This window comes from Salmo salar, chromosome ssa19, assembly GCF_905237065.1.
Source record: "Salmo salar chromosome ssa19, Ssal_v3.1, whole genome shotgun sequence".
NCBI classification, from domain to species: domain Eukaryota; kingdom Metazoa; phylum Chordata; class Actinopteri; order Salmoniformes; family Salmonidae; genus Salmo; species Salmo salar.
Genome location: NC_059460.1, coordinates 55,946,343 through 55,958,883, shown reverse-complemented (window position 1 = coordinate 55,958,883; position 12,541 = coordinate 55,946,343). Strand labels below are relative to the sequence as shown.

Below are 12,541 nucleotides of genomic sequence, written 5' to 3'. Positions count from 1 at the left end.
CAGACACATCTCAACATCACCTGTTTAGAGGAGACTGAATCAGGCCTTCATGGTCGAATTGCTGTAAATAAACCACTAAAGGACACCAATAATAAGAAGAGACTTGCTTGGGCCAAGAAACACAAGCAATGGACATTAGACCGGTGGAAATCTGTCCTTTGGTCTGGAGTCCAAATTGGAGGTTTTGGTTCCAACCCGCTATTGCTTTGTGAGATGCAGTGTAGGTGAACGGATGATCTCCGCATCTGTATTTCCCACTGCAAAGCATGGAGGAGGTGTTATGGTGTGGTGGTGCTTTGCTGGTGACACTGTGATATACACTGCTCAAAAAAATAAAGGGAACACTTAAACACAATGTAACTCCAAGTCAATCACACTTCTGTGAAATCAAACTGTCCACTTAGGAAGCAACACTGATTGACAATAAATTTCACATGCTGTTGTGCAAATGGAATAGACAACAGGTGGAAATTATAGGCAATTAGCAAGACACCCCCAATAAAGGAGTGGTTCGGCAGGTGGTGACCACAGACCACTTCTCAGTTCTTATGCTTCCTGGCTGATGTTTTGATCTTTCACTCAAGTGGTAGCATGAGACGGAGTCTACAACCCACACAAGTGGCTCAGGTAGTGCAGCTCATCCAGGATGGCACATCAATGCGAGCTGTGGCAAGAAGGTTTGCTGTGTCCAGAGCATGGAGGCACTACCAGGAGACAGGCCAGTACATCAGGAGACGTGGAGGAGGCCGTAGGAGGGCAACAACCCAGCAGCAGGACCGCTACCTCCGCCTTTGTGCAAGGAGGAGCAGGAGAAGCACTGCCAGAGCCCTGCAAAAATGACCTCCAGCAGGCCACAAATGTGCATGTGTCTGCGCAAACGGTCAGAAACAGACTCCCTGAGGGTGGTATGAGGGCCCGACGTCCACAGGTGGGGGTTGTGCTTACAGCCCAACACCGTGCATGACGTTTGGCATTTGCCAGAGAACACCAGATTGGCAAATTCGCCACTGGCGCCCTGTGCTCTTCACAGATGAAGCAGGTTCACACTGAGCACATGTGACAGACGTGACAGGGTCTGGAGACGCCGTGGAGAACGTTCTGCTGCCTGCAACATCCTCCAGCATGACCGGTTTGGCGGTGGGTCAGTCATGGTGTGGGGTGGCATTTCTTTAGGGGGCCACACAGCCCTCCATGTGCTCGCCAGAGGTAGCCTGACTGCCATTAGGTACCGAGATGAGATCCTCAGACCCCTTGTGAGACCATATGCTGGAGTGGTTGGCCCTGGGTTCCTCCTAATGCAAGACAATGCTAGACCTCATGTGGCTGGAGTGTGTCAGCAGTTCCTGCAAGAGGAAGGCATTGATGCTATGGACTGGCCCGCCCGTTCCCCAGTCCTGAATCCAATTGAGTACATCTGGGACATCATGTCTCGCTCCATCCACCAATGCCACGTTGCACCACAGACTGTCCAGGAGTTGGCGGATGCTTTAGTCCAGGTCTGAGAGGAGATCCCTCAGGAGACCATCCACCACCTCATCAGGAGCATGCCCAGGCATTGTAGGGAGGTCATACAGGCATGTGGAGGCCACACACACTACTGAGCCTCATTTTGACTTGTTTTAAGGACATTGCATCAAAGTTGGATCAGCCTGTAGTGTGGTTTTCCACTTTAATTTCGAGTGTGACTCCAAATCCAGACCTCCATGGGTTGATAAATTGGATTTCCATTGATTATTTTTGTGTGATTTTGTTGTCATCACATTCAACTATGTAAAGAAAAAAGTATTTAATAAGATTATTTCATTCATTCAGATCTAGGATGTGTTATTTTAGTGTTCCCTTTATTTTTTTGAGCAGTATATTTAGAATTCAAGGCACACTTCACCAGCATGGCTACCACAGCATTCTGCAGTTATACGCCATTCCATCTTGTTTGGGCTTAGTGGGACTATCATTTGTTTTTCAACAGGACATTGACCCAACACACCTCCATGCTGTGTAAGGGATAGTTTACCAAGAAGGAGAGTGATGGAGTGCTGCATCAGATGACCTGGCCTCCACAATCCCCCGACCATAACCAAATTGAGATGGTTTGGGATGAGTCGGAGCGCAGAGTGAAGGAAAAGAAGCCAACAAGTGCTCAGTATATGTGGGAACTCCTTCAAGACTGTTGTAAAAGCATTCTAGGTGAAGCTGGTTGAGAGAATGGCATGAGTGTGCAAAGCTGTCATCAAGGCAAAGGGTGGCTATTTGAAAAATTTCAAATATAAGATATATTTTGATTTGTTTAACACTTTTTTGGTTACTACATGATTTAATGTGTTTTTTCATAGTTTCGATGTCTTCACTATTATTCTACAATGTAGAAAAATAAAGAAAAAGCCTTGAATGGGTACGTGTTCTAAAACTTTTAGCCGGTAGTGTATACTCATTAAGTATGTAGTATACAGTATGTTGGTATGGGTATTCGAGCACAGCTCGAGTATGAATGAAGCGCATCTCCCCTAAATATGCAGAAAGACATTCTCAGACCCACCCAACCAGCGATAAAGGGGATGCAGTTTATAGCAGATATTCTGTGCAACAAGTTTTACATGCTAGGTCTGTCTTAGGTTATTGACATATTTAGATTTTAATTTGTAAAGAAAAAATGCAAGCCAGAATGCAATATTATGTCCATTTCAAATTCTGAAATTCATATTTCTAGCGGAACTAGTAATTGAGGTTTGCACATTTACCCGGATGAGATAGCAGATGAACTAAGGAGAAGAACGCACGGTGAACGACGGAGGGAGATTTGAGAAGAAAAAAAAAATCAATAACTTTGCCGAATTGTTTATTTGGTTTCATGCAAAATGGAAGATTTGGACAAAGACATACGATCCACTGCGAGAGGTTTTCATTGCATCCTATGCAATGTGAATGTACCCAATAGTAAGTGAATGTCGTAGTTTTGCTGTTTAGTTGCAGTTAGCTAGCTATCGGCTAACCACAAACCAACCAGCTATATGACTTACTTTGTAAGATAGCTAACGTTAGCCAGATAACTGTTAGTTAGCTAGTTCATTACCCTGTCGGCTGTAAACTAATCAGCCAATCGTACAGGTGGCTAAGACAGTAATGTTAGCTAGCTTACCTTTTAGAATTTCTATGTTATTTTATCAATTTCTGTTAACAAAGTAGATACCTACAGTAAATGCTTAGCTAGATATATCAATTCATGACAATTGATATGCACGCTGGCTTAGTTTTACACATGTCTGCTGGATAATCTAACGTTATGCATATCAGTTTTATGACCAATTTTCTTTACTGACTGGAAAACACTGAATCTACAGAGGCCAGTCTGGATGCCCACGTGAAAGGGCGAAAGCATGTGAAGCTGAGCATTGTGCGGGCGACTCGGAAGGCTCAGGTGGAGAACAGTGTGTTTGTCAGTGGGATCAAACCGGATACAGCTCAAGCTGACCTTGTAGACTACTTCCAAAGGTTTGGACCAGTGTCAGAAGTCATCATGGACAAAGACAAGGTGAGCTCTAAGTAGTTGGAGTGCTGATCTCGAATCGGGGCCATTGTCAATATAATCTTGCTACCATCTTTTCGATTTCTGATATTCTATCAATTATCGAGACAGGTGGGTGTCTCCTCCCCCCCCCCAAAAAAGTGCTACACGCCATGACTGGACTCAAGCGTCGATTTGAATGACATTCGCTTTCCTCGATCGATGACAAAATATCAGAAATTGAAAAGATGGCGGCATTATACATTGTCGGATTACTTCATGGCGCCAAACTTCATTTAACGGAGCATTTGCTAAATTCCAAAGTTCCACCTGCAACTAGCCATGGGAGTTTAGAAAACACTGGTGCCTTCCAAGCTGAATTAAGGAAGTATCGGCAAGTAAAGGTTGGTTGAAAAATAATGCCTGATGGATTAAACATCCCAAACCATAATTATTAAAGGAAAACTCTTTCATTAGTCCATTGTTGATTAAGTCCCAAAATGTTTTGCATGTCATCAATCAAGTTTTCAAGATATGTAACGTTCCAAATAAAGAAATCTGGCAGATTTCTGAATTTATTTTTGAAAGTTAGACATCTTAAACTTGATTGCTGACATGCAAAACATTTAATGGTAGGATAATCCATTGCGTTATAAAGGTTATTTCCTTAGCTAGCCGGAGAGGAATATTCTTTGTGGTTTTCTTATTGACCCCCAGCCCTAACAGTTGGTTGACACAAGCCTCGGACATACCCCTTGTCATAAGTCTATAATCCATTGTGTTCCGTCCACAGGGTGTATACGCTATTGTGGAATTCAGTGAGAATGACAGTCTGCAGGCCACGCTGTCCCGGTTAGAGCACGACATGAACGGTCTGAAGCTGCGGGTGAAACCCAGGGAGAACAAGGAGTTCAAATTGATCCCTAAAAAGAGGCAGGATTCCAAGAACCTGCAGCAGATACTGGAGCGGCTCACCAAAGAGCTGTGCCAGACTGCTTCGGTAAGTGTTCTTTAGGTTAGTATCCCTCCTCGTTTCATGTTCCATGACTCTTTCCGTCTGATATGCGCTATTAATGTAGGGAATAATAAAAAGGGTAAGTATCAAAGTGCTGATGGATATGATGTGTTGTTGAAGTGGTCCTCTGTCTCCAGGTGAATGAACAGATGCAGACGGTGGTGGAGCGATTCCAGTTGGGCGAGAATGAGAAAAAGGCCAGAGAGTTACTAGTGCAACTGCTCCAGGAGGTGTTTACAGAGTTCTTCCCAGGTAGGCCAACTTTCATTGAACCCAATCATGTAGCTTGAAGTACAAATTGCCCCTAACCACAGATCAAGGATCAGATTACCTCCAGTCATAATCTTAACCACAAGGGGATGACAAATAGCTGGCCCCGTGTCAGTCATTAGGTGCAGAAAGGATGGCCTTTGATGTTTGTGTGTTGTCTTGGTACAGATAGTCAGATCCTGGCCTTCGGTTCCTCCGTCAACACATTTGACATCCACTCCTGTGACTTGGATCTGTTCCTGGACCTGGACAACACCAAGGTGTTCCAAGCTCAGGCCAAGAATTCTTCTGAACAGGTGTGGCGGTGTCAACTTTTAGAATGTCCCCCAGCGTCTCAATGTCTTTTAAATTACCCATGCTATTTCCAGCACTCCTCTTCCTCTGATGTCCTCCAGGCAGGGGAAGGCCCGCCGGACGACACCCGCTCTGAGGACTCCATCCTGTCCGACATCGACCTCTCCACCGCCTCGCCAGCCGAAGTGCTAGAGCTGGTGGCGGCCATCTTGAGAAAGTGCGTCCCTGGGGTGCACAAGGTCATGCCGGTCAGCGGCGCTCGCCTCCCTGTGGTTAAGTTCATCCACAAGGAGCTCAACCTCCAGGGGGACGTGACCATCAATAACAGGTCAGCCTATACAATGCTACTGTCATAATTAAATAGAACGAGTAATTTAATGCATCTCTATTGCTACTGTACTGTGTATGGCCCAGAACCAAACTGACCACTACCCCTTCGTCCTAGAACCTAATAATGATCAGAAAAGTCCCAGACAGCAACTCTTAGTATTTCGGGTATGAAGATAAGCATGACGGGCCACAATGGGTCCCCCCACCAGCCAACCTTCCTAATCTCACTTCCACCACCCCTCAGACTGGCGGTGAGGAACACCCGTTTCCTGCAGCTGTGCTCAGGGCTGGACTCCAGGCTGCGCCCTCTGGTCTACACCGTCCGCTACTGGGCTAAACAGAAGCAGCTGGCTGGTGAGTGGTCTTCACAGCTCCCCTGTATGAGAGACTAACATCATTTTAGATCGAACACCATTTTCAACAGTGTTCAGTAGGGGTCAGCAGAACCTTGCTTGTGGACTTTCTGTCACCTTTTTTTAGCTACAGGCGACACGGTATTATGCCTCTTTGTGCTACATGCTTGTCATAACTGTTTTGTCTCTCCGGTGTTTCTCCCGTAGGTAACCCCAGCGGTGCTGGACCCTTGCTGAATAACTACGCTCTGACACTACTGGTGATCTTCTATCTGCAGAAGTGTGACCCTCCTGTTCTCCCCACGTTGGACCAGCTGAAGGACATGGCCTGTATGTACTACTTCCTGTCTGCACTGCTTTAAAGCTCAACACACATGGCACATGCATGCCTTAACCTCTCTGGGCTATGTGGGACGTGACCGTCCCACCTGCGGGACACACTAGACAACAGCCAGTGAAATAGCAGGGCGCCAAATTCAAAACAACAAAAATCTCATAATTCAAATTTCTCAAACATACAACTATTATATCCCATTTTAAAGATACACTTCTCGTTAATCCAACCACATTGTCTGATTTCAAAAAGGCTTTACGGCTAAAGCATAACATTAGATTATGTTAGGACATCACCTTGACAATAAAAAACACACAGCCATTTTCCAAGCAAGGAGAGGCGTCACAAAAACCAGAAATACAGCTAAAATGAATCACTAACCTTTGATCTTCATCAGTTGGCACTCATAGGACTTCATGTTACACAATACATGTATGTTTTGCTCGATAAAGTTCATATTTATATCCAAAAAAAACATTTTACATTGGCGTGTAATGTTCAGGAATGTTTTGCCTCCAAAACTTCCGGTGAATGAGCACATCAATTTACAGAAATACTCATCATAAACGTTGATAAAATATTAAACTGTAATTCAAAGAATTATAGATGCACTTCTCCTTAATGCAACCGCTGTGTCCGATTTCAAAAGAAAATTACAGCGAAAGCACACTTTGCAATAATCTGAGTACAGCGTTCAGACACGAAACCAAACCCGGCATTTTGTGGAGTCAATAAAACTCTGAAATAATATTATAAATATTCACTTACCTTTGATCTTCATCAGAATGCACTCCCAGGAATCCCAGGTCCAGAATAAATGTTTTTGTTCGATAAAGTCCATAATTTATGTCCAAATACCTCCTTTTTGTTCGCGTGTTCAGGCCACTACTCCAAATGCAGGAAGCGCGCAAAAATTTCGCAACAAAGTCAAAAAAAGTTCTATTTACGTTTGTAGAAATATGTCAAATATGATCTTTAGGATGTTTTTAACATAAATCTTCAGTAATATTCCAACCTGGACAATTCCAATGTCTTTAGAAAAGGAACACAGCTCACACTCACGTGAGCGTGCGCCCCATTTCCTCACTCATCAACTTCTAGGCCCTCTTGTTCGCTCCATATTCACAGTAGAAGCATGAAACAACGTTCTAAAGACTGTTGACATCTAGTGGAAGCCTTAGGAAGTGCAAAATGAACCCTAAGTCACTGTATACTGTATAAACAATCACTTGAAAAAACTACAAACCTCAGATTTCCACACTTCCTGGTTGGATTTTTCTCAGGTCTTTGCCTGCCATATGAGTTCTGTTATACTCACAGACATCATTCAAACAGTTTTAGAAACTTCAGTGTTTTCTATCCAAATCTACTAATAATATGCATATCCTACCTTCTGAGCCTGAGTAGCAGGCAGTTTAATTTGGGCACGCCTTTCATCCGGACGTCAAAATACTGCCCCCTACCCTAGAGAAGTTAACACGCATCTCAAGACATTTCTATTCTGAACAAAAATCTAAACACGACATACAACATGTGTGGTGAGTATGCTAGGCCATGGAAGAACCGGGACAGTTTCAGCTTCCAGGAATTGTGTACAGATCCTTGCAACATGGGGCCGTGCATTATCATGCTGAAACATGAGGTGATGGCGGTGGATGAATGGCACGACAATGGGCCTCAGGATCTCGTCACGGTATCTCTGTGCATTCGAATTGCCATTGATTAAAAGCAATTGTGTTCGTTATCCGTAGCTTATGCCTGCCCATACCATAACCCCATCGCCACCATGGGGCCTTCTGTTCACAACGTTGACATCAGCAAACCGCTCGCCCACACGACTCCATACACGTGGTCTGCAGTTGTGAGGCCAGTTGGAAGTACTGCCAAATCCTCTAAAACGACTTTGGATGCAGCTTATGGTAGAGAAATTAGCATTCAATTCTCTGGCAACAACTCCGGTGGATGTTCCTGCGGGTTGCGTTCCAATTGCACGCTCCCTCCAAACTTTTCAGAGAAATAAGCTTTTTGTGAATATTGAATATTTCTGTGATCTTTTATTTCAGCCCATGAAACATGGGACCAACACTACATGTTGTGTTAATGTTTGTTCAACCTAATTAACGCGTACATGACTTCTATTACTATTTTGACTAGTATCTGTTTAGTCCATATAGTACCCTATATTAACCCACTCAATCCCCTATATGGCAGAAAATAGGTTTAACCTGAGGATGTCTATAGTATTGCAACTAGTGAATTAAATTATTATTATTATTTTTTCTCACTGTTCTTCTCTTCCTCTAAGGTGAGGAGGAAGAGTGCGTGATTGAAGGCTGGAACTGCACCTTCCCCAGTCAGCCCATTGCTGTGCCCCCCAGCAAGAACACCCAGGATTTGTGTAGGTTACACCAAAAATTGCATGAAAAATACATCCAACCATGCAGGGGGAAAAAGGATGGGCAGTGTTCAATTTATTTATTTATATATATATATATATATATCCATCCCTTTAGCAGACTTTTATCCAAAGCAACTCAGTCAGTCATGCGTGCATACATGGGTGTTCCCGGGAATCAAACCCTCTATCATGGCGTTGCTATGCTCTACCAACTGAGCTGCAGTAGACGTTAGAACACCTAGAATATCAATAGTAGAATTGAAGGTGCCATTTGGTTTGGAGAAACCTAAGAGGACGAAGGCACTCTTCATAAAATTAATTCAAATGCCTTAGTTGTGTTGGCAGGTACAAGATAAAAATCTGTTTTTAAATTGATTTAAAAACTGCAGTCTTTTGGCATTCGTTAGGGAGTGACGATGGAGTTGGATGTATTATTTGCCAGTTCTTAATTAAATCTGTTCTCTTACCAAACTTGCCCCAAGTAAATCTTCGGTGTAACACCCTCTTGTTTTCCCATTGATTTATTTTAGACTGAACAATGGTTTGAAGCTTTTTTTTTTTAAATTTCTCTGTAGGTGCCCTGCTGTCAGGCTTCTTCTCCTTCTATGCCCAGTTCGACTTTGCCAGCTCTGTCATCTCCATCAGGGAGGGCAGCTCTCTCCCCGTCACCAGCTTTCTTAGCCGAGACAAGGTAAAGGGGGAAGGGGAGGCCATGGAGCAGGAGAGGTCCTCAGGTCCTAAGCTGGGCCCCCTCAATGTGCTGGACCCCTTCGAGCTGCACCACAATGTGGCGGGCAACCTGACGGAGCGCAGCCAGAGGAGCTTTCAAAGGGAGTGCCAAGAGGCAGAGAAGTATTGCCGCAGCCTGCAGTACATGCGGAAGTCCACCAAAGGTAAGGTGTGGGGCCTGGTGCGCCTTTTCACCCCCCGGGACGAGGGCCCTCACCACCACAAGGGGGCTGAGGGGGCAGAGCGGGAACTAGCCATCAGCATCCCCTTCAAGGCGGCGTCGCTCCCCGAGGTGGTCCGCAGCCAGCTGCACTCTGCCGGGGACGGCTTCCGCTTGCTCTGGTTCCAGAGGGTGTGCTCTGCTGTGGAGGGGGTGATTCAGGGAGTCCTCAAGTGCAGCCTAACTAACACCGGCATGGGGGAAAGCACTGGAGCTGACGGAATGGATACTGCATCACCGATTGGCAAATCGACAAACGACCACGGTGAGGATGCCAGCTGCCGTGACTCCAGCCCCCAGAGCAAGACTGGAGCCAAGAGAGCCCTGCTGTCCTCTGAGAGCAGCGGCGACTCCGTGTCCCCGCAGGGCAAGAGGCCCAGGTTGGACAGTTACATCGGGTCCCAGCCCGGTTCTCCACACTGGACCTACGTCCAGAGGCACAGGGTGTGGGCGGGCCGGCGGAAGGTAAGGAGGGAGCTGCTTAAAGGAGGGATGGACATGGACTCCAGGCCAGAGGGCAGCAGTGTGGAGCTGGAGACCCAGGTGACCAACCACATTGTGGAAAAGGAGCCAGAGGACAAGGAGCCGCTGGAGTTCCAGGTTCAGGCCCAGGTGGTGGGCGGCACAGAGAGCACCAAGGCCGTGATCAAGTTCCGACCCTCTGCCGATGGCGCCGGACTGTTCCAGGACTTCTTTCACTTCCTGGAGATGTTCCTGCCCAAGATGGCCGACACACTGATGGGGAAGACTGGGTAGATGACGCCGGACTGTTTTGTAAAAGGGTTGTGTGGGTTCTGATAATCATCACTTTGTGTTTTTTCTTCTGAATAGTGGAAGAGTGGTTGAAACTGGTCATTTTACACTATTTTCATATTATGGGAGATTGTTTGTTGTTGATAAAACTAAAGGAGTTGTCTCTTCTTGAAAACGGATCTGACTAAGATGGCTCTGAAGTGTTATGAAAGAGCTTGAGTAATGGCTTTGATAAAGCCATGAAAAAGATTGAAAATTGTTTGTGCGCTGTCATGCTATTAAGTTAGGTATGTTTTAGATTAGGGTTGGCACGTGCCCTGCAGCAATGCACTCCTTTGTATTGTTTCAGTGATTTTGTTTGGTTTGTTTATCTTGTTTTATGGGGGGGGGGGAATGGTTTGAAGAAAATTAAAGGCTATTGAAAACTGTTCTCAACAGTTGGAATAAAATGAAAAATATCTTTATCAAGCGACGGGACAACAATCTTTTTTTTTTTTAACATGCCGACTTTTGCGCTTTATCGTGGCGCCCTTGTGCCACAGAATCTATCCAATGTTTAACAATTGGACAAGCTCCCATGTCCATAAATCACAATGGTAGGTGGACAGCCTAAGGTCTCCAGGGGGACTTGCCTGTTTATGATGTTACACAGGTCTGAATTACATGGTGCGTGCATCATTGACCCTCTGTCCACCATTGAAACACCCTGGCAGACACAGGTCTATGCCAGGGGAAGTGTGTTTACTGGAAGCCTGGTCCAGATAGGTCTCTGCTCATACGACTGAGACCAACAACTGCAATTGCTCAGGGAGATAGCCTAGGTAATAAAGCAGCATATCTGCCGCCATAGTTGGCAGTGGATAGGCGTAGTGCTGGGCGTTATGGCCAAAATATATCATGGTACTTACATTTTTGGGGGGACGGTATGACGGAATTTGACACTATTTTATGTTATATCAGTTCATCGGTTGCAACACTCACCGAGTTCCAAACTGCCCCTGGAAGCAACATCAGAACGATAACTGTTCGTAAGGGGGCTTCCTGAAATGGGTTTCCATGGCCGAGCAGCCGCACACAAGCCTAAAATCACCATACGCAATGCCAAACGCTGGCTGGAGTGGTGTAACCTCTCACCGCCATTGGACTCTGGATCAGTGGAAACGCATTCTCTGGAGTGGTGATATCATGCATCACCATCTGGCAGTCCGACAGACAAATCTGGGTTGGGCAGATACCAGGAGAACGCTACCTGCCCCAAAGCATAGTGCCAACTGTAAAGTTTGGTGGAGGAGGAATAAGGGTCTGGGGCTGTTTTTCATGATTCAGGCTAGGCCCCTTATTTCTAGTGAAGGGAAATCTTAACGCTACAGCATACAATGACATTCTAGACAATTCTGTGCTTCCAACTTTGTGGCAACAGTTTGGGGAAGGCCCTTTCCTGTTTCAGAATGACAATGCTTCTGCGCACAAAGCGAGGTTCGTACAGAAATGGTTTGTCCAGATTTGTGTGGAAGAACTTGACTGCCCTGTACAGAGCCCTGACCTCAACCCCATCGAACACCTTTGGTATGAATTGGAACGCTGACTGCGAGCCAGGCCTAATCGCCAAACATCAGTGCCCGACCTCACTAATGCTCTTGTGGCTGAATGGATGTTGGAACATCCCTGCAGCAATGTTCCAACATCTAGTGGAAAGCCTTCCCAGAAGAGTGGAGGCTGCTATTACAGCAAAGGGGGACCAACTCCATATTAATGTCCATGATTTTGGAATGAGATGTTTGACAAGCAAGTGTCCACATACTTTTGGTCATGTGGTGTAGATACTAGAACCATGCTATCACTGAAGACTGAAGTGACCACAGAACAAAATGTACTGTAGCATGTTTAGTACATGAAACAAAGCCTAAAGGCTCTGTCACCATTGCACTCATCATTCCTGTACATTCTTTGAAGTCTGTCTTGGCAGTACATCAAAGACTCAAAGAAGCCCTGCTTGTGAGATGTTTTATACATTTCCTAGAACACTGCTGTCAGGAACATAACAAGGCTGGAAGAAATTGAATAAGAATTTGAGTTTCGCCATATGGCAAAATACCTGCTTTTGTCCCCCATGATCAGTCCCAATGATGAAGTCCCAACAGGAAACATCCACCATTTTCTTAATTGCCTTTGTAGATACGTATATATTATACAGACTATCGCAATGAAGAATGATTTCATGCAGGCTAATTGCCAATCATTGTCAGTTTCATGGAGCTCTGAGTAATCAATACCATCAGGAATTGATTCTGCTTCTGAATCTTTAACGTTCTTACGTGGTTGTCATTTTTGTGACACTAGCGT

The 12,541-nt window shown here is 45.2% G+C and overlaps 1 protein-coding gene across 1 annotated transcript; it reads left to right on the top strand.

Moving 5' to 3' along the window:
* Positions 1–2,705: 2,705 nt before the first annotated feature.
* tut1 (terminal uridylyl transferase 1, U6 snRNA-specific) lies at positions 2,706–10,666 on the top strand. Its single transcript, XM_014159008.2, has 10 exons — positions 2,706–2,934; positions 3,339–3,529; positions 4,296–4,502; positions 4,655–4,769; positions 4,956–5,083; positions 5,183–5,409; positions 5,656–5,765; positions 5,972–6,094; positions 8,404–8,496; positions 9,072–10,666. The coding sequence occupies exons 1-10, from the start codon at positions 2,856–2,858 to the stop codon at positions 10,199–10,201; spliced, it is 2,403 nt and encodes an 800-aa protein (XP_014014483.1). The 5' UTR covers positions 2,706–2,855; the 3' UTR covers positions 10,202–10,666.
* Positions 10,667–12,541: the final 1,875 nt, after the last annotated feature.